The 23720-nt window shown below is 41.1% G+C and overlaps 1 protein-coding gene across 1 annotated transcript; it reads right to left on the bottom strand.

Moving 5' to 3' along the window:
* Window positions 1-5058: 5058 nt before the first annotated feature.
* Window positions 5059-23720, bottom strand: LOC114548503 (microfibril-associated glycoprotein 4-like). Its single transcript, XM_028568481.1, has 7 exons — window positions 23650-23720; window positions 22788-22806; window positions 9036-9191; window positions 6745-6783; window positions 6381-6477; window positions 6142-6309; window positions 5059-5330 (listed from the first exon to the last, which is right to left on the bottom strand). Exons 1-7 carry the CDS (start codon window positions 23718-23720, stop codon window positions 5074-5076), a joined length of 807 nt encoding a protein of 268 aa, XP_028424282.1. The 3' UTR covers window positions 5059-5073.

Raw genomic sequence — 23720 nt, 5'->3', positions numbered from 1 at the left:
GGGCTCATATAGCTGCTGCTGCTTGGTAACCTTACTGGCTCTTCATCGTCACTGTTAGCAGCAAACTGGACTAGTAGTAGCTGCTGCTGCGGAGCTACAAGAACAAGTTTGATTCATAAACATAAACGCTGGTTTGCAGTCACTTCTCCTAACTAACTTAGCTTACCCGTCTCAACGTCTTCATTTGGCGTTTTGCTAAAAAAGAAAAAGTTAATCTGTCCGCGTCACTTTCTAGAGCTCTCCTTTTTTAAATTGACGCCTTTTCAGTGCCGTTTTGCGCTTTCTACTACCCGTTTAAAACAGCTTCTTTTTGCTCGCGGTGGCATCCTCCAACAAGCACCAGTGACTTGTGTACGATGAAGTATTTTTTATTTATTTTTTAGCAAGGTGCTGCCGTCGGAAAACTCGGAACATAAATAGGTCATCATTAACCAGGCTGCACTCTGCGAGTGGGCTGTATGAATGTAGAGAACAGTGGGCTGCAAGAAAAAATAAATACTGTAAGTACAAAAAGTGGGCTGTGAGTGCAGGCAGCATAGGGACAGCATCCATAATATTCAACTATGATTTCAACCTGAACACCGGCCCTCACAACCAAAGAACCAGACCGGCCCACCGGGAATTCTCCCGGTGCTCCCGATTAGCCAATCCGGGCCTGCACACCTGTGACTGTTTTCAAATGACTTCCTTTTTGGGGTTTTGGCCTTTCGTTTAAACAGAATAAGCACTACATACTACTCTCTACTGCTGTCTCACTACATACTACTCTCTTCTGCTTGTCTCTCTACATATTACTCTCTACTACTGTCTCTCTACATACTACTCTCTACTGCTGTCTCTCTACATACTACTCTCTCCTGCTTGTCCCTCTACAAACTACTCTCTACTGTTGTCTCTCTACATACTACTCTCTACTGTTGTCTCTCTACATACTACTCTCTACTGCTGTCTCTCTACATACTACTCTCTCCTGCTTGTCTCTCTACAAACTACTCTCTACTGTTGTCTCTCTACATACTACTATCTACTGCTGTCTCACTACATACTACTCTCTTCTGCTTGTCTCTCTACATACTACTCTCTACTACTGTCTCTCTACATACTACTCTCTACTGCTGTCTCTCTACATACTACTCTCTACTGCTGTCTCTCTACATACTACTCTCTCTTGCTTGTCTCTCTACAAACTACTCTCTACTGCTGTCTCTCTACATACTACTCTCTCCTGCTTGTCTCTCTACAAACTACTCTCTACTGCTGTCTCTCTACATACTACTCTCTACTGTTGTCTGTCTACATACTACTCTCTACTGTTGTCTCTCTACATACTACTCTCTACTGTTGTCTCTCTACATACTACTCTCTACTGCTGTCTATCTACATACTACTCTCTCCTGCTTGTCTCTCTAGATACTACTCTCTACTGCTGTCTCTCTACATACTACTCTCTCCTGCTTGTCTCTCTACATACTACTCTCTACTGCTGTCTCTCTACATACTACTCTCTACTGCTGTCTCTCTACATACTACTCTCTCCTGCTTGTCCCTCTACAAACTACTCTCTACTGTTGTCTCTCTACATACTACTCTCTACTGCTGTCTCTCTACATACTACTCTCTCCTGCTGTCTCTCTACATACTACTCTCTACTGCTGTCTCTCTACATACTACTCTCTACTGCTGTCTCTCTACATACTACTCTCTACTGCTGTCTCTCTACATACTACTCTCTCCTGCTTGTCTCTCTAAATACTACTCTCTACTGCTGTTTCTCTACATACTACTCTCTACTGCTGTTTCTCTACATACTACTCTACTGTTTCTCTACATACTACTCTCTACTGCTGTCTCTCTACATACTACTCTCTACTGCTGTTTCTCTACATACTACGCTCTCCTGCTGTCTCTCTACATACAACTCTCTACTGTTGACAGTCTACATATTACTCTCTAGTGTTGTCTCTCTACATACTACTCTCTACCGTTGTCTCTCTTCATACTTCTCTCCACAGTGGTGAAGCTGATGCTCTGCCCAGTGAGTTCCATACAGACGCTAAAGGGGGGATTTTTGCGTCGTATCTGTCTTTTAGACTGACCAAGCTTCTGGATTTTACAAGTTGGAAGTGAGAACGGGTTGGTTTTTCTGCTCATGTTTTTCATAAGTTGCACAAACTGCTGAAAATACTGAGCTCACCCGCATTTTGCATGTGGCCCGGCTTAATCAGCAGTCTTTTTTGAGAGTTCTCCCTACATGGCAAACCTCTGTGTCTCTAGCTGCTTATTGTCGGTGCCCCATTGACAATTCTCTTTATAGACATTTAAAGACGCAAACAATAACATTACCACAGCTGGATGGGGGAAAAGGAATCTCCGTCACTGTTATGTTTATTCCTTATGTACGACAAACTGGGCGCAGCAGCATGCTTACTCATGAAAACTTATCTTAACAGCCTTGTCAACACATGTAGGCTACATGCTCATTGCGCCAAACGCACTCCCCACTTCCTGGGCTTCCGCCATTCTAAGGCTTCTGGGTAACATAGTACAATAAACCTTTAACACAGTCGCGACATTCAGAAACGCGTCTTTCTTCTTGAACTCCAACTCCTGTCTCGTCTCTCGCCAGCTGCTCTCAATCTTCTCTTGATCACTCCAGTGCTTTTTGCACAGAGAATCCATACCCTCCTACCTAGCCTGTTGCCACACACAACAGCCAATAGGAAGGTCACACTGGAACACTAGGTCAAATTGTCATAATATATATTTTCAATGTCCTGTACACAAGGTAATTTTGTCATTTTATGGTATTTTGCATATTTTTTCATACTGGTGTAAAAAGGTATTCTGTATGTATAAAGGGTGGTGGAGGGGATGGATATGTTTCACCTACAGGGGTATAGAGCATTGTGCTTGCCAACTCCGTCAAATACACGCCGCTCAGACTCTGTGGGGTGTCAGTGATGGGTTTATGGGCCAATCACACGGCACAATCAATCAAAGAACACTTGCAGTGAGTGGTTGCAAACAAAACAAAACAATTTTTTTTGTAGATCTAGATACAGTGATAATCAAATGCATGTACCGTTTGACTGGAGGAGTTTTGATTGAGTTATTTCAGTTGATCAGGTAAAGGTATTGCTAAACGATACCAAGCCCTAACGATCAGTATACTGCCTGTGTTGGATTCAAAGAGCTGCTAACACTGGTTGATTGACTGTTACTAACTAGTTCACCTAGCAAAAACATCAGATGACTGTTAACGTTATAACAACTTAGTGAAAGTGCAACACTAATCTATATCGATGACGTTCCCCTTCCGGGATTGCTCCGGTGTCACAAGAAATTCTGCCGGATGTCCCTCATTTCGTCCGGATGTCCGTCCTCTTCCACTTTCTTTGTGTTAACTATGGTTAACTGCTCCTCAGATCTCTGCAGGGTAAATCCAGACAGCTAGCTAGACTATCTGTCCAATCTGAGGTTTCTGTTGCACGACTAAAACTACTTTTGAACGTCCACGTTCCACCAAAACAAGTTCCTTCCCGAAGCTATTTAGCAGAGGCACCATGGCTACATCTGCCGCTTAGCACCGTGATTGGTTAGCACTGGGTTTGGTTTAACGAAATGCCAATAAACCAGAGCACGTTTTTCTCCGATCCACAGCATTTCCTCTGCAGTGCTGTGGAAGAAGGGCTGGACATGAAACTAGTGCAACTGTAATTCAATACTGCAACAAAGACTACTGTACATGATGCTTTTAAAAGCAACAGGCGAAAAAATTATCAACATTCACTTAAATCCCAGCTTGTTAAGTGACAGTATGCGAGTTCACAGCCTGAGCAGCACATATGCCAAGATGCTTTGTTTACCTTGCTGTGTCGCGGGAGAGCAGCAGCCGGCATGAGTAGTGAATATACAGAATGGAGTTTAATTTATATGGACTCTGAGCCAAGTGGAGTGTACCAAGTGATCATACAATGGTTCTGACACCCATGACTATGTGGAGAAGTACTACATTACCTACAATCCAAAGAGTAAAAGCAGTGACTCTGATTGGTGGAGCTTGCCGTTACCATGGAAATGTTTACCGAACCTGCAAACAGCTACAGCTAGCTGCTACCACTTTAGTCTCACAGTCACCTTTTGTCGGCTAAACTCAACTAGCACTGGCCACTGATGCGACCCGACGGCTGACAGAGCTCTGCAGCTGGCGTGTTGCCTGATTTCATTGGATATCATACGAATTGGTGTATTTCGTGCAATATTGTATGAACCAGTTTGTGAGTATGCGTTTAGTTTCAAAGTTGTACTTCTGTAATCTGCCCAGGTAACATACATTTATCACGGTTAGATTGCAATGCATGAAGTATAAGGATTATCTGGTCATTTTAAAGGAAAAACAACTCCATGTATCCTTGGAAACACTTGTGCAAGACGGATCAAATCTGGGTTGAACCAGGACATAAGTTCAGTCTTAGGACAGGTTCCTTTTTTCGGTACCTCCCTATTCAACTGTAATTTATTCTTGGTATGTTTCCATTACACTTTCACCCTTTGACCACTTAAATGCTCGGGTCAGGTCCCTGGCTTCTGTACACTTTGTGTGCAACAATGCATTCTCACGAATTGGTTTGTTTGATTTCTTACGAAATAAGGCGACCACCGGTCACATGATAGTTACATTTACATAATCAAGCACTTTTGTTGCTTAAACCAAAATTAATCAATGTGTCTAAAGGTTGAGACAAACGATTGATGTGGTCGTTTGAAGAAATATGTGTGTGTGTGTGTGTGTGTGTGTGTGTCTGTGTGTGTGTGTCTGAAAAGGATTTTTAAAGAGCAAAGAAAAAGATGAAAAAGTTAAATTTCAAATAAAAAACTAACACTAAATTTAGTTTAAAGGGTTTTTATTTTAAATTTCTCCCTTTTTTATTGTAATTTACTATAGCCGCCCAGCTAGAGACACATCTGACTTTTGTTCCACGTTACAGCGAGCTGCGACTGCTTTAAACCATCACAGATGGTAACAAGATTTACAGACATCAGTTGGTTTTCTTGTGCTTTTCTTGTGGAGAGCTACTGCACAGGACGGATCTTCATGCTGATGGCCTTCAGGGAGTAGTCATAACCTTTAAAACCATACCACTCCACTCCAACACGAGAGAGAGTGCTGTCAGCCCCCCAACGATAAACGCCATTCGGATTGGCATTGTAACATCTGTTGTACCAGAACGCCCCCAGGTGTGATCTGGCACAGTTCCTAGCATCATCAGAGTCCTGGTCTTTGTCAAAGGTGGAGAACTTCTGTCCGTTGTAACCTTTCAGGGAGTCTCCTTCAGAAACACAAGTGTATAATCAGAACATTATGATACAACTAATAATAATATATATTTTTTTTACTCTAAATACACTCAGTCAGCTATAACACATTTTTTGGTACTTCCCCCTTACCATCAATCCATAATAGAATAAACATTTCAGATGTAAAAATAATTCCAAACCTATTCATCCTCTTTACTCTGAACATTTTTTTTATTTATTAAAAACATTTTACAATCCACACAAAATAAACCCCTCTCTCTCCCATCCCTACAACCTATTAAATCAAATATGTATTCATTTCTTAACTACACTGTAAATATATTCTTTGTATCTTATTCTATTTTAGACTTTTTAATATTTATTTTTCATAAAAAAATTTTTTTGTAAAGCTTTTTGAATTGCCTTTTTACTGAAATGTGCTACCCGTATAGAAGCTAGAGCTGTCAGTCTTCCTCTATAATTCCATTCGAATTTCATTTTTTTAATATTCAAATAATATTTGAATATGTAAGATGGACATTTGCTAAGGTTAGCCAACCTATTTACAAAAAAAAATCACATTTGAATAGTATTTATTTTTTTTATATTCAAATTATATTGGACTTTCCAAATTCATTCTAACCCTAATAGAAACTTAAAGTTGCCTTACAACCTCAAGCCTGTCTGTCAGACACTAGGGCATAGAGAACCCTGTTCTGCCTGTCTGTCTCAACTCGTTTAACTCTTTGTTTATTTGTTTAGTGACAAGTGTGTAGCATAAACCAATGTCACACTCCACAACATTAATGGCTGAAATTCTCGTCCTTAATGTGGAAACCTCACCTGCTCCTCCATCAGTGAATCCAGAAACATGCAGTGTGTATCCGGAGGACTCAGCGTCGATGGAGAATGAGGAGTAACGAGCGAAGGCTTTGTTTCCTTCAAAGTCCTCCATGTCGACCAGCAGCTCGTACCTTTTCCTCTGAGTCAGGTGGTAGAGAGACTCGAGACCTGAAAACAAACATTAACATTTAGAAACAGTTTCATGAAGTCATGACTGTCGGTTTGGTTTTATTTCTCACCGAGCCAGTACTCTCCAGCAGCGATACCAAAGCCGGTCTTGTATTGATCCCAGCCCCTGTAGAAGTTCACCATGCCATCCATCCTCCTCTGAAAAACCTGGGGGGGACAGGAAGGGGGCTTAACTAGATAAACACACAATATATCTGCAGTTAGACACCCCTCTTGGCCCTGATTGGTGCATCTGGACAGGGAGTGGTGGATTTTTGCAAATTGCACTACAGGCTGTAGGTGGAGCCAGAGGAGCCGGATTTTGTTTATATTACCTGCTTCATGTAGTTCTACTCGAACATAGGGTCAGTTTCAGCAAATATCACAGAAAGTTAGTTTTATAAGGCTTACCTACTGCATCTTTAAAATACTCACCGTCCACCGTCCTCCTTCTGAATCCATGTCACAGTACACCTACACACAAACACAGGTATTAGTTAATGTGATCTTTTTAAACTGTATTGAAATGTACTTAAATCTCAGAATAAGTTCTAATACTTCACACACCCAACCAGAATGAACACATAGGAGACAACATAGCCTATATTTTTTTATTTAACAGTATTTGTTGGCCTGTTTAGCACCAACACTGTTGCTCCCCGAGCTGTCTTTGGTGCTGAAACATTTTAACTTGACTGGAAAGCTGTTTTCTTTGTTCCTTAATACAAATTGTCTGACAATGTGGCTTTTCTTTGTGTTTTATTGGACTAACTTGGCTCAACAAGTGACACATTAAAAACATAAATTTATTTTAGAAGTTTTTTTAACAAATCACTTGGTGGCAGGGGGCCCCGTGATGAAGCTCTGCCCTCACTGTGCTGAGAGTCTAGCTCCGCCCCTGTTATTAGTCCTGTTCAGTTCAATTACATTAAACAAACTTTTTGAGGGTCATTTCTTAATGTAAAAATTAACCTGGTGCATTAAAAAAAACTGGGTGAGCATTGCTTCTTGCTTTCACAATTTACAGCAGAGGTTCTCTGAGAATCTCTTTTATATAAAAGATAAACTGGTAATTTCCCTAAACTGACTGATATCAAATCAGAATTAAAGCTGCAAGCAGCGATGGATGGGCCCTCGCGCCTTTGCAATCATCGGGGTTCCAGCTGGACGCCGCTCCTTGCGACCGTGCATTTGCGCGGCACTCAGACACCGCAAATCATCACCAATGAACAGGGAACTCCCTGCCGAGTTCAACGATACCTCACACAAGACTCTACGTCATATAGTTCATTAGCTGTGGAAGGGGGCGTGGCCAAAGTATAGGGGGCGGGCCAAACCGCCAGTCAATAAATAAGGAACCGTCAGCTGAGTTCAATGATACCTCACACAAAGGTATACCTTAAATGGTTGAAATGCTATGAAAGGGGGCGTGGCTTAAGCATAGGGGGCGGGCCAAACCATCACCAATGAAGAAGGAACTATCTGCTGAGTTCAATGACACCTCACACAAGACTCTACCTTAAACGGTTGAAATGTTATGAAAGGGGGCGTGGCCTGAGTAAGTGGGCGTGGTTATATTATAGCTGGTTCAGTATCACGTGTAAACCACACATTATAAGTTTCATGTAAATCGGATGATGTTTGTCATATAAGGTAGATTTCTTGTTGCCAGCGGGGAGCGCTGTGACCAAAAGTCAATATTGGCCTATATATGTCCTCAGGCCCTTGTTGAGTCTGTGAAATTTCAAGCAGATACGAAAATGTTTACTGTAGTTACAGCCACTTTCTCGTTCATTGCTAAACACTCAAAATGGCCGCCATGCCACGCCCACACCGTCTGACGAAAAGTTTTTCTTTTAATAACTTTTCATCGTTAAGGTGTTGGGATGGTACAGACCAAGTTTGAAGTCCATCAGATGAAATCTCTAGGAGGAGTTCGTATAGCACCTTGACTTTTAGGCCTACTTCCTGTTGCCACTAGAGGGCGCTATAACTTTAAGTAAATATCGGCCTTTATTTGTCCTCAGCGTTGGACTCTTATGAATCCTGAAAAGTTTCGAGCCAATTGGACAATGTACACTCAAGTTACACCCACTTCCTGTTTTGATAGCGAAATGCACAAAATGGCTGCCCCGCCACGGCCACGCCCTATGACAAAAAGTTTTTCTTTTAACAACTTTTCATCTTTAACATCTTATGATGGCACAGACTGAATTTGACGTTGATCAGATGAAATTTCTAGGAGGAGTTTGTTAAAGTACAACATGTGGAAATGGCCAAAATCGCACAAATTTCGAACTTTGAAATCAAAATGGCGGACTTCCTGTTGGGTTTAGGGTATGGCTCCAATGACGTCTTTTGTACCAAGTTTCGTGAGTCTACGTTAAACGCACTGCAGGGGCTCATTTGTTTTACTTTGTAGGGGGCGCTATTCCCGAAACCCTTAAAATACGTACATTTTCACCAGACTTGATGCGAACGCCAATTTTGGTGAGTTTTTGAATATGTTAAGCCCCTCAAAAAGGTGATTTATTTGCAGAAAATAATAATAATTCCTTCAGTTTTAATAGAGCCTTTGCTGCTGTTGGCCCCCAGGCCCTAAATATAATTGAATCAGGACATTGTAAATCATAATAAAAAATAAAAAAAATGTAATTGTGAAATCATAAGCGATACCAAGCCCTGATTTGAAGTTCAACCTGCGTCCCAGAGAGGATGAAGTGTACCTGGACAGCAGACGTTACTCCGATGGGATAGATGGTGTACACTCCACTGGGTCGGCTGTTGTCATTGTGGTAAATGTCACCGCAGTCTAACGGCAGAACGAGAGGGAAGCAGCTGGTCAACAGTGGAGCCAGCAGGACCAGGACGACTGAAACCAGCTGGAACAGAACAGATGTTTTCATTTAGTTTATTCAGTTGGTATCGCTCTCATGCACAGCTAGAATACTCTGTAAAGCAAGCTGGGGCCATTAATAGGGTTGGGCATTGAGAACCGATTCTTACTTGGAATCATTTCAAAAATTATGATTCCATCGGAATTGTTTTTTTATTGGAATCGTTTGGAATCGTTTTGGTTTCGGATTTGGTTTCAAATCTGATCATGGGTTCCAAATTTAACACGTGCAAGTTTTGGTTTCCGCAGTGGCCAGGCGCTTGTTGTGTTGCAGCCTTGGAGCACAGTAAGTGGCGCTCTAGTGTGGCTTTATTTTACATTGTAAAAGCTGTAAAACTGCAAACCACCATTGAATAAAAATAAAACTTTCCTCTTATTTGTGAAATAAGCATGTTACCTGTTTCAACTCCACCTCTCAAATAATCGGAATCGAGAATTGATGAGAACCGGAATCGAAAGGAAGAATCAGAATTGGAATCAGAATCGTTAATATACAAACGATGCCAGCAGCTGCCCCCCTAACTTTGGTGTTCAAAAAACTTTGCTTGTAAAAACAAACTGCCACTATGTGCACAGGCTTCTTAAAACATTGAAACAAACAATTAATTTATATTAATTCATAATGAATAATAATTGTAGATGTAATCTTAGTCCCCTGCCCCTCAAATACTTAGCTACGTCCCTGCATCAAACGTGCACAGCGGCGTTCGGACATTCTGGCTCGCACACAGCGAGTCTGCTGCGGGGCGGTGGCCCTGCATCCCGGCAAAGACTGGAGCGACCGAGCCGAGCCTCTGAAAGTGAAGTCAGTTTCCCCAGGTGAAGTTAAAACACACGTTTCATGTAAAGTTAAATTTGTAATAAATGTAATGTCTGCTAAAGGCGAGTCAGCATCAACAACAGCGCGTCTGTTAGCCAAAAGTCAAATCGCTCCCTCGTGGTTTGTAAGCGCATTCTGCTGTTTGATTAGTTTGATTTCAGTAAAGACAAGAGCATAATACAAAATATTACAAACTGGCATGTTTGAATTCATAACGTTTACAGAGGGTCGCCGTTTCAGTGGCGTTACGTTACAACACACTACACAGTGGTTGCTGAGACCGATCATATGTATATGATTAGTTATGGAGTATTATAAAATCCACTTCCTCTCACATATCACGGCAATACGGCTGCACAAATTAAACCAGGCGACATCCTTTACTGTCAAACTGGGAAAACAACAAATACAACGGGGTTAAGAAGCCTAGTCTAAACATAACTGATGTGTGCATGTAATAAATCTTGTCTGATGTTATGTTCTTTAGGCTACTTATATTAGCTACAGGGCCATACAGTGTAATGGAATAGAAGAATAACAAGAGCTTTTCACATCTTGACTTTTGCAGGCCAGAGTAGCTGGAGATATTAGCTGAAGACTAAAAGTGGGGATATTGCCAGCCAAGAAAATCCTGAGACGTGCACAGGAGGAAGAGGAGGAGGGAAATGAAGAAGGAGAAGACAGGAAACTGGAGAGAGCAGGCAGGTCAGAGCAGGAGAAGACCAGAGGAGGCTGCAGGTTCAGAGAGAGGGACAGAGGCAGAGAGTGATCAGGAGGAGGCAGATGAAGATGACAGAGAGGAAGGGAGGCTGCAGTTACCCCTGGACCATATGGTTGGTTTATATTCTCCTTACATATCAATTGCAGTACAGTAATATAACATGTCGTGACATGACGTGTTTTCAGTTTTTGGCTATTTCCATTCTGTTGTATATGTTATAGGGTTAGATATGTAAATATTTACATATACAACAACAGTTCACTCTTCTCAAGACACTTTACAGATAGAGTAGGTCTAGACCACACCCTTTAAGTTACAAAGACCCAACAATTCTCCAAAGAGCAAGCATTTGGTGCAACAGTGGCGAGGAAAAACTTCCTTTCGGCTCGGTCGCTCCAGTCTTTGCCGGGATGCAGGGCCACCGCCCCGCAGCAGACTCGCTGTGTGTGTGTGTGTGTGTGTGGTGTATGGAGTTAGAATCATGCCAAAACCTCACACACACACACACACACACACACACACACACACACACACACACACACACACACACACAAAACGTGTTTTACTCACGCCCAACGATTCACAAACAAACTCGGTGTGGTTTGCAAATACAAAACATAATTAACAAACTAATGCATTTTGTTCTGCAAATAAGAAACCTACCTATCAAACAAATAATGTATGTTTTACACATACAAACAAATTTCTTTAATGACAAAAAATATCCTGCAAGTACAAACTAAAATCTTTCAAGTACAAAAAAAAATCTTTCAAGTACAAAAAAAAATCCTTCAAGTACAAAAAAAAATCCTTCAAGTACAAAACAAATTCTAATAGTACGGAAAAAAAAATCCTTCAAGTACAAAAAAAAATCCTTCAAGAACAAAACAAATCCTACAAGTACGGAAAAAAAAATCCTTCAAGTACAAAAAAAATCCTTCAAGTACAAAACAAATTCTACAAGTACAAAACTGTCACGTGACTTTTGGCACTAACTTTCCCCCTTGCTGATCCACACACAAATGCCCTCAGATCCACACACAAATGCAGGTACATTTTCTAACAAATGTCCTGAAAGTCGCACTCCACAACAGCAGGTGGCGCTGTTAAGTAAATTTAAGCCTACCAGGACCATAGATATATACACCCGGATTTCTTTAAAGACCCGCTGATCGTTGTCTGATTCTCTGAAATGAATGCCGGCATTGCATTGTGGGAAATCGGCTTTGCATGCGCCCAACTCTGGTCATATTGTGTTCTGTCTTACAGCCTACTGTAATATTTCACCAGTAATAAGACCAAAATAATATTATTAAAGTAAAGAAATGCATACTATGATAATATCTACATATATGTTGCTAGTTGTAGTATTATAGTTTAAAAAATATCAAAACAACAAAGCAGCTTCCCTGGCCAAAATAGACCTAAATAATAACATTAAAAGAAATACAATTAAACCATGATAAGATCTGGTGAATAAATGTTGATTAAAACAGCGGTTATTGGTCTAAAAATACCAATAACAGCAAAGCTGTATCCAGCTTCTCTGTACAGAAATAAACGTGCTGTGATCAGGGAATCTGTGCGTAGACCACGGATGATGATGTCATTGACCTACATTGAAAAGGAGGTGTAGAGGGCTGTGGGTGGCTGGCGTGAGACCAGTGGAGGTGTCGGTAAGAACAGTTCTTGTCCAATCACTTTCAATTCCACAATTCTTTTATTCCAAGCATTATCAAGAAGACAGGTTACATGTTTGTATGGTTACGTGTTTGGGTGTGTGGTTTATAGAGCCATAACGCACACAAGGCAGGAAACACAGCATGTCCAGCATCAAAGATCCTCCATGTGGTTTTGAACAAACATACATGCATTGCATCCGTGGGCCCGTCACAGAATTTTCGGCGAATCTGTGAAAGTGCCACAGTTTTAGAGTTAAGGGGCCGTGTTCATTTCACAGAACTCTGTGAGACCGGCAGCCTGTAGGCTACTACGAAGCAAGATCACCATGCTGGATGTCTTCAGTTACCCGGCTTCACCTAACCTAACAACCACAATACACTCGCTGCTTCCTAAAACAGGAAGGAAAGCTGGCAAAAAAAGAATAGCGGACGCTGTAGCCTAGATGCGTAGGCCTAAATCACATGGCTTATCAATATCACTTCCCCATCAGTCAGGCACAATATCTGACCATAATTATACTTGTGCTTTTCATAAACTGTCGTTGCTTTCGCCTATTATATGATCAGTTGCAACCCTGGCAGTGGAAGCGATCATGAGAGCAAATAAAATATATAATAACATAATTCAAAACGATGTGCGCATTGGCGACACACGGCTCAACAAGCGGATATGCAATTCCCTCCCATTAAAATCTAGCCTATATATTTAATAAAAATACCCATCAGGGAATGTTAACAGGGTTTTTTGTCTCTAAAGGTTTTAACTTTTATGAGCGCATCTCTCTCTCTCTCTCTCTCTCTCTCTCTCTCTCTCTCTCCCCCCGGGCTCCACCTGATCTTCTAAGAACAGTGACGGCGTTATCAATCGAGTAGTCTATTGACTGGTCAGTAGGCCTATGCGGTGCTTTTACATCGGTTGATCTCTGATCTCCAACTTAACCTGCTCCCGACCAGGTTAGGTGTTCAGAATAAGTTACCACGGTGATTGTACCCGGTAACAACTGATCCACCGTTACCATCACTGTGTCACTATAACCAGCGTCGTGACACAGGTTATGCAGGACCCCGGTTGTTAGGTTAGGTGAAGCCGGGTAACTGAAGACATCCAGCATGGTGATCTTGCTTCGTAGTAGCCTACAGGCTGCCGATCTCACAGAGTTCTGTGAAATGAACACGGCCCCTTAACTCAAAAACTGTGGCACTTTCACAGATTCGCCAAAAATTCTGTGCCGGGCCCACGGATGCGATGCATGTATGTTTGTTCAAAACCACATGGAGGATCTTTGATGCTGGACATGCTGTGTTTCCTGCCTTGTGTGCGTTATGGCTCTATAAACCACACACCCAAACACGTAACCATACAAACATGTAACCTGTCTTCTTGATAATGCTTGGAATAAAAGAATTGTGGAATTGAAAGTGATTGGACAAGAACTGTTCTTACCGACACCTCCACTGGTCTCACGCCAGCCACCCACAGCCCTCTACACCTCCTTTTCAATGTAGGTCAATGACATCATCATCCGTGGTCTACGCACAGATTCCCTGATCACAGCACGTTTATTTCTGTACAGAGAAGCTGTATACAGCTTTGCTGTTATTGGTATTTTTAGCCCAATAAACGCTGTTTTAATCAACATTTATTCACCAGATCTTATCATGGTTTAATTGTATTTCTTTTAATGTTATTATTTCGGTCTATTTTGGCCAGGGAAGCTGCTTTGTTGTTTTGATATTTTTTTAACTATAATACTACAACTAGCAACATATATGTAGATATTATCATAGTATGCATTTCTTTACTTTAATAATATTATTTTGGTTTTGGAGTGCGAATTTCAGGACATTTGTTAGAAAATGTACCTGCATTTGTGTGTGGATCTGAGGGCATTTGTGTGTGGATCAGCAAGGGGGAAAGTTTGTGCCAAAAGTCACGTGACAGTTTTGTACTTGTAGAATTTGTTTTGTACTTGAAGGATTTTTTTTTCCGTACTTGTAGAATTTGTTTTGTACTTGAAGGATTTTTTTTTGTACTTGAAGGATTTCTTTTTCCATACTTGTAGAATTTGTTTTGTACTTGTAGGATTTTTTTTTTGTACTTGAAGGATTTTTTTTTCCGTACTTGTAGAATTTGTTTTGTACTTGAAGGATTTTTTTTTGTACTTGAAGGATTTTTTTTTGTACTTGAAAGATTTTTTTTTGTACTTGAAAGATTTTAGTTTGTACTTGCAGGATAATTTTTGTCATTGAAGAAATACGTTTTTGTATGTGTAAAACATACTGTATTTGTTTGATAGGTAGGTTTCTTATTTGCAGAACAAAATGCATTAGTTTGTGAATGATGTTTTGTATTTGCAAACCACACTGAGTTTGTTTGTGAATCGTTGGGCGTGAGTAAAACACGTTTTGTGTGTGTGTGTGAGGTTTTGGCATGATTCTAACTCCATATTGTGTGTGTGTGTGTGTGTGTGTGTGTGTGTGTGTGTGTGTGTGTGTGTGCGAGCGAGCCAGAATGTGCGAACGCCGCTGTGCACGTTTGATGCAGGGACGTAGCTAAGTATTTGAGGGGCAGGGGACTAAGATTACATCTACAATTATTATTTATTATGAATTAATATAAATTAATTGTTTGTTTCAATGTTTTAAGAAGCCTGTGCACACAGTGGCAGTTTGTTTTTACAAGCAAAGTTTTTTGAACACCAAAGTTAGGGGGGCAGCTGGGGGGGCAAGGCCCTACAGTGGGGGGTCAGCTGCCCCCCCTTGCCCCCCTGTAGATCCGCCACTGCCCACCTATCTACAGCTAGGGGAGACCGGGATAAGCCCTATTTCAACAAACGGTGGCGTATCCCTTCAAAATTTGTTTACCAAACTATCAGATATAAAAAGTTGTAAACTTACCTTCATGATCAGATTTCAGCAGAAGTGATCTGATAAAGAGCCTGATGTCAGTGTGTCTGGACACTCTGGTGTCTCTCTCGCACTTATTTGTACTGTTAAGATTAATAAGTTACTGAGCAGCTGCTGTTTCACACTGATAGAATATGTCCTTGAGAGTGTGTGTCTGCCATTGGCTTACACAATGTTGACACCCAAATTTGACACGCCCAATGGCGATTCTGGGTGGCCTGGGGTGGCCGGGGCCACCCATGAATGCTCATTGGCCACCCCTGTGGCCACCCCAGATCTGATAGGTAGTTGGTCAAGTTTGTCAACACAAGAAACAAGAGAAATGATGTCAATCAATGATGACAGCTGATCAACTGATTTAGGGACAGTTTTACATTATTAACTAACACAGTAATGGTCGTACTGAGGCTCTGAACGTTAGCATTTTCATCCATCCATCCATCTTCGTCCGCTTATCCGTTATCGGGTCGCGGGGGGAGCAGCTCCAGCAGGGGACCCCAAACTTCCCTTTCCCGAGCCACATTAACCAGCTCCGACTGGGGGATCCCGAGGCGTTCCCAGGCCAGGTTGGAGATATAATCCCTCCACCTAGTCCTGGGTCTTCCCCAAGGCCTCCTCCTAGCTGGACGTGCCTGGAACACCTCCCTAGGGAGGCGCCCAGGGGGCATCCTTACCAGATGCCCGAACCACCTCAACTGGCTCCTTTCGACGCGAAGGAGCAGCGGCTCTACTCCGAGCTCCTCACGGATGACTGAGCTTCTCACCCTATCTCTAAGGGAGATGCCAGCCACCCTCCTGAGGAAACCCATTTCTGCCGCTTGTACCCTGGATCTCGTTCTTTCGGTCATGACCCAGCCTTCATGATCATAAGTGAGGGTAGGAACGAAAACTGACCGGTAGATCGAGAGCTTTGCCTTCTGGATCAGCTCTCTTTTCGTCACAACGGTGCGATAGATTGAATGTAATACCGCACCTGCTGCGCCGATTCTCCGACCAATCTCCCGCTCCATTGTCCCCTCACTCGCGAACACAACCCGAAGGTTCTTGAACTCCTTCACTTGGGGTAAGGACTCATTCCCTACCTGGAGAAGGCATTCCATCGGTTTCCTGCTGAGAACCATGGCCTCCGATTTAGAGGTACTGATCCTCATCCCAACTGCTTCACACTCGGCTGCAAACCGATCTAGTGAGTGCTGAAGGTCACAGGCCGATGATGCCATCAGGACCACATCATCTGCAAAGAGCAGCGATGAGATCCCCAGCCCACCGAACTGCAACCCACGCAATGTTGAAGAGTCGTGTCAACCAGGACAGCCTCTCCACACCCAGAGCCTTGAACATTTCTGGACGGATCTCATCAATCCCCGGGGCTTTGCCACTGTGGAGTTGTTTGACTACATCAGTGACTTCCACCTGGGAAATCGACGACAATCCCCCGTTATCCTCCAGCTCTGCCTCTAACATAGAGGGCGTATTAGTCGGATTCAGGAGTTCCTCAAAGTGCTCCTTCCACCGCCCTATTACCTCCTCAGTTGAGGTCAACAGTGTCCCATCCTTACTGTACACAGCTTGGATGGTTCCCCGCTTCCCCCTCCTGAGGTGGCGAACAGTTTTCCAGAATCACTTTGGTGCTGACCAAAAGTCCTTCTCCATGTCTTCTCCAAACTTCTCCCACACCCGCTGCTTTGCCTCTTTCACGGCAGAGGCTGCAGCCCTTCGGGCCCTTCGGTACCCTGCAACTGCCTCCGGAGTCCTTCGGGATAACATATCCCGGAAAGACTCCTTCTTCAGTCGGATGGCTTCCCTGACCACCGGTGTCCACCACGGTGTTCGTGGGTTACCGCCCCTTGAGGCACCTAAGACCCTAAGACCACAGCTCCTCGCTGCAGCTTCAGCAATGGAAACTTTGAACATTGTCCACTCGGGTTCAATGCCCCCAGCCTCCACAGGGATGCACGAAAAGCTCCGCCGGAGGTGTGAGTTGAAAGTCTGTCGGACAGGGGCCTCCTCCAGACGTTCCCAATTTACCCGCACTACACGTTTGGGCTTACCAGGTATGTCCAGAGTCTTCCCCCACCCCCTGACCCAAAACATACGGCCTCAGATCAGATGAAACGATTACAAAATCGATCATTGACCTTCGGCCTAGGGTGCTCTGGTACCAAGTACACTTATGAGCATCCCTATGTTCGAACATGGTGTTCGTTATAGACAATCCATGACTAGCACAGTCCAACAACAAACAACCACCCTGGTTTAGATCAGGGAGGCCGTTCCTCCCAATCACGCCTCTCCAGGTGTCTCCATCATTGCCCACGTGTGTGTTGAAGTCCCCCAGCAGAACAATGGAGTCCCCCACTGGCGCCCCATGCAGGACTCCAGTCAAGGTCTCCAAGAAGGCCGAATACTCCGAACTCCTGTTTGGTGCATATGCACAAACAACAGTCAGAGTTTTCCCCCCCACAACCCGCAGGCGTAGGGAGGCGACGTGATGTTGTCATGCCCATCCTTATTCAGCTTGGTTTCCCCATGTGCAGGTAATTGTTATTGAATTTGATGTTGACTTTTGTTATGTGACAAATGTATGTTACTACATTTTATACTATAAGAGCCATATTCCGGTGTTGACGACAATGTACTGTTTCATATACTGTATTTTTATATAGCAGAAATGCCTTAGAAGCTGAGGATTTAATTTATTTAATTTTACTGTGAAATAGACAGTATTGTAAAACATGTCTCACTATACTTTTGAATAAGTAAAAAATAATAAAAAGCAGAACTCCTGATAACTGCTGTGGGCTGTTTATGTCTCTGTCCGTGATGTCGACATGCCCATCCTGATTCAGCTCCCCATGTGCAGATGCAGCTCCACATACACAACACTTTGAGACTGATCCATAGAGGACCGTCACATATATTTATCATAAGTCAATTTAGGAAGAACCATCTTAACCATGTATGATTCTAAGTCTTAACTGTTTGATTTAAATAAACTTCTTAATGTATGCTGAATCAAAGCCAACGTTTCAATTTATCACTTCATCAGGGCCTTGGACATGAATACTGTGTGTTGAAAAACACTTTTTGCACATTTTCATACATCACAAGGAATCTTATAGAATGACATTATTCAGTCATCAGGCCATCCTCTGTGTTACCTGTATTGTTACCTGTTTGCTTTACTAATTTAAGTGCCATCTTGTGGTTCAATAAAAACACACCTGGCAAAGAACAAACCAAAAAATTCAAATTCCAGTATCTCCAACAAATTACTGTATATCTAAGCTCAATAATAACATAAACTAAGCATATAAAGAACAACAAATATTTTTGTTTTTTTACTTACAAGCTTAGTTTATCTTTTGCTTACAGATACACTTTTTAATAAGGTCCTATCTTTAAGCATTTTGGTTTGTTCTGTTGCCGGGATTGCTGTTTTTATGTAACCACAAGATGGTGCCTCAATTAATAAATCAAACACAAGTAACAATACAGGTGACACAGATGATGAGCTGATGACTGATAAATGTTATTCTGTAGGATGAGTTAAGAGCAGTTGGATGTTGCTACTCTAATCTAACTTGTGAAGACACGAGGACGTTAATCCACTACAAGGAAATAGCTCTTAGAAAATGTGTACCCTATCCTGAACATAATTACTGATTAAAATAGACATGTTAAAATAACCAGAAATACTTGAAGACTGTGATAGGTGGAAATGGAATAAAAAATAAGACTTTTTAAAAACTGGGAATCGAATCTCTGTCGGCTGCGTACATATACACATTAAACTTTGCTATGCCATGGCCACCCCACACTAGCTTTGTGTCCCATCTTGGCCACCCCAGTAAAAATTTTCTGGATATGCCACTGGACACGCCAGCACTTTTTGGGGACTCGCCTCCATTAAAGGACCAAAGAGACAACTTTGTACTTTGGAGTAAAGCAGGGGTCTTTAACGTTTTGGAAACCAAGGACCCCTTAACTGAAACAGTAATGGAGCAGGGACCCCCTACTACATATATTTTATACAAGGAAGATGCATATTAAACTAGGCCTGTGTGTGTGTGTGTGTGTGTGTGTGTGTGAGAGAGAGAGAGAGAGAGAGAGAGAGTGTGTGTGTGTGTGAGAGTGTGTGTGTGTGTGTGTGTGTGTGTGTGTGTGTGTGTGTGTGTGTGTGTGTGTGGAAACAGTAAGATGCAAGAAGCAAGGAGAAACTCATTTATAGTGTGTAGAGCTGCAATGATTAATCAATTAATCAGTTTGATTAATTTAAAAACAGTGAAACTTCTTTGATGTCAGCTTGTTAATGTGAATATTTTCTACAACTAGTCCATTCATCTAGAAAATAATCCACACATTATTCACCAAAATCTGGCTGTGATCATTTTATGAGATATGTTGTTAATTCTCTGAGGTCAAACAAACTATTTTAGTAATCTCACACTTCATCAAGAGTCCCTTTGTCATGTAGTCCTGAGACTTATAGTCTTATAGTATTTCTGGTTTAACCAGCTAATCAAACAGTATGATAAATGTGATCATGATATTAAATATATAGTTCCAAGCATATTTCACAAAAAAAATGTAAATTAACTAAGATAAATAAATGCAACTCTCCTGATAACAAAATGATAAAACACAACACCGATGTCTGTGTGTGTGAGTGTAACTTCTTTGATGTCAGCTTGTTAATGTCAATATTTTCTACAACTAATCCATTCATCTAGAAAATAATCCACACATTATTCACTGTGAAGATAATCATAAATTACAGCCTTACTAGTGTGTGAATATTTAAAGGATGTAAAAACAGCATTTAAAGTGTGATCACAAACATAAATGATGGTTAAGATTAGCATTAGATTTATATTAATCATGTAGCTGCTATAGTTCAGGTCGGGGGGAGGGACTGATAATAAATAACATGTCTGTGTGTATGTAGTCTAATGTACACAGCAATGCTTCACACGGGTAAGAACAGTATGTGTGTGTGTGCGTGTGTGTGTGTGTGTGTGTGGAAACATCAAGATGCAAGAAGAAAAATATCTACATTGTCAGCCTGTTAAATGTGAATATTTTCTACTACTAATCCATCTAGAAAATAATCCACGTGTGTGAATATTTAAAGGAGGTAAAAACAGCATTTAAAGTGTGATCACAAACATAAATGATGGTTAAGGTTAGCATTAGATTAATATTAATCATGTAGCTGCTATAGTTCAGGTCAGTCGGGGGGGAGTGACTGATAAAAAATAACACGTATGTGTGTGTGTAGTCTCATGCACACAGTGCTGAGCAGCTGCTGCTTCACACGGGTAAGAACAGTGTCTGTGTGTGTGCGTGTGTGTGTGTGTGTGTGTGTGTGTCTGTCTCTCTCATAAATGTCACAGTAAATAATCTTTGCTTTATTCTGATTCTTACAAAGAAAAGTTGTGGGTTTTTTTCCATTTACAGTAACTCTGGTTCTCATTCAGAGAAACAGGTGTGGGACTGGGACTTTTAGCCCAGGTGGCCCACCCCCACCGTGATTGGTCAGACACATTCCCTGCAGACAGTCCTCTTAAAATATGCGTGCATTGTATGATTTGAGTTGCCTAGTGTTCAGTGTTCATGTGATAGTTTTGGATCCTTCAAGATGGGTCTCAATAATTATCTGTTGATCTTACACTTAAATAATTTCTTAGAGTTATGATTTGTATATTTATGGTATTTGTATATTCTTTTTATTATTGATATTTCATATTGTATTGCCATTATTGTTATTATTACTGTTTTACTTAATATTGGCTTAGCAACTTTTAAAAACTGTCTGTTAATTTTAACTATTGTAAGATTCATATTTTTTCACTTAGGACACAAGTGTCTGCTAAATACAATAACCATAACTCTTCCCAAAAGCTACAATACAGCTGAGAGTAGTATATGCCCTGGAAAAGAGCACCAATACAAGAGAAGCTAATTAAGCCATTCAAGGAACACTGATGCTTGTATCAACACTGATTTTACAGATCACACAGACTTTTCAGCTAGCCAACAGGCTAACCACTAGCATTTTCAATGTAAGCTTAAACAGATAGATTACCTGACAGCCACTGACATCAATGTTACAGACAAACTGCTTGTTGTCGTTATGACGTGAGGTGCAGAACGTGAGGTTGGCTGTCGTGTATGACATCGTCGGCCCCAGGGGGGTTGATAACTGTTATTTCACCTTCTGTCTCCATTTACTTTGGTATACTTTTCTATCTTTGTATTCTATTTCAATTTAGTTGTATATAACTCTTATTATTCATACTTACACATCTCAGCACTTTGTTATGTTGGACAACAGTTAGTTTTGTCACAGTTGGACAGATGCTACACTCATTTACCTTCAGTTAGGAGGAAATCTGGCAACTACTGTGATCTTTTTATGAGATATGTTGTTAATTCTCTGAGGTCAAACAAACCGATCTTATCTTAGTAATCTCCACTTCATCAAGAGTCCCTTTGTCACACAGTCCTGAGACTTTAGTATTTCTGGTTTAACCAGCTAATCAAACAGTATGACAAATGTGATCATGATATTCAAATATATAGTTCCAAGCATAGTTCACAAAGTTTAAACTTAAATTAACTAAGATAAATAAATGCAACTCTCGTTAATAAAGTACAAAATGATAAAACACAACACGGATGTCTGTGTGTGTGTGTGTGTGTGTGTGTGTGTGTGTGAGAGAGAGAGAGAGACACACACACACACACAAACAATCTGTTTGATTAATTTTAAAACAGTGTAACTTCTTTGATGTCAGCTTGTTAAATGTGAATATTTTCTACAACTAATCCATTCATCTAGAAAATAATCCACACATTATTCACTGTGAAGATAATCGTAAGTCGCAGCCTTACTAGTGTGTGAATGTTTAAAGGATGTAAAAACAGCATTACATAAATGTGAATGAGTAAATGAGTGACTGATAAAAAAGAACATGAGCAGCTGCTGCATCACACGGGTAAGAACAGTATGTGTGTGTGTGTGTGTGTGTGTGTGTGTGTGTGTGTGTGTGTGTGTGTGTGTGTGTGTGTAACTGATAAAACTTTAAATGCGTGGAAACATGTCCTTGAGTGTGTGTGTGTGTGTCTGCCATTGGCTAACACAATGTTGGCATCCAAATCTGACACACCAGCACTTTTTAGGGACTCGCCTCCATTAAAGGACCAAAGAGACAACTTTGTACTTACCAAAGTCATTTTGGGGAACCATGGTTCTGGAGACAGCTACACCCAGCAACACCACAGGCCAAGCAATCGGCCCGCTCCAAACAGGCACATCTTCAACCGCCACTGTACTAGTTTTCATAATGAAGGGTATTTTCAGCAATATTTTAATGATTTAATACAATTAATTTAATTTTTTCTCACTGTTTTTGTTATTTCTACCCCAAACTCCATTATAAATCTCACTGTTTCTCTGGGCTTGTTTCTGTGGTGAAGCAATACAAACTGTTAAGAGTTAAGAGTTTGATTTAAATCAATAAGAAAACCTTCTTCTATTGGGAAATAAATATAAAATATATAAAAATTTGACTTTTTTGACACTTTTTTATGCTTTTCTTTTCATCATCTTCATCATCTTAGTGTAGGGCTTTGACTCCGAACTTCGTTATTCAAATATCATTTGAATATGTAAAAATAATAATGATATTTCAATGAATATTAGGCAGCCCTTAATATTCGAACCTGTTATGGGCATTCATTTTTGTAAATGTGTTTGCTTGTAAACGTTTGCCATGTGGCCAGATAGGAAATGAACTAACAATGTAAAGATCAACAAGCCACTGACAGTGACATATATGTTCATATTTGATTTATTCAATGAATTATTATTTGTCTTAAATCCACCAGCCATTTTCATATTATACCAACATTTGCAGCATCCTGAGCCTTTTAAGGTTCCTAGGAAATATCAGCCCAGAGTAATTAATTAATAGTACTAATTATTATTCTCCCCAAAACAAGTAAAAACTATACAAAAATAAATTTTTAAATAAAACTTTTTTGCAACTTTCACTGTCTTCTGCAACTTCATTGCAACAAACAAACAAAAGACTTTTATTGCAATCTTTTAGAAAAGCTCCTGCTCCTCAGAGACTGTTTTGGCGGCTACAGCAGAGAAATACCTCGCGTACTCGCTGGACAATTCTGGTGACTTTCTTTTCTACAGAAAGTCGCAAGATTTGTCCCTAGTCGCTTTTGTGAAAAAAGTTGCTAAGGGGGTCTGAAAAGTTTTGATGTCATCAGTAATTTTATTTCTTACTCTTCTTACCCTTCCTCTTCCCCCTCCTCGTCCTCTTCTTGCTCCTTGTCCTCTTCCTCTGACTTCACCTCCTTGTCCAT

Source organism: Perca flavescens, chromosome 21, assembly GCF_004354835.1.
Source record: "Perca flavescens isolate YP-PL-M2 chromosome 21, PFLA_1.0, whole genome shotgun sequence".
Classification (NCBI taxonomy): domain Eukaryota; kingdom Metazoa; phylum Chordata; class Actinopteri; order Perciformes; family Percidae; genus Perca; species Perca flavescens.
Note: the sequence above shows the minus strand (reverse complement) of the source record. Positions and strands in the feature narration are given on the sequence as shown.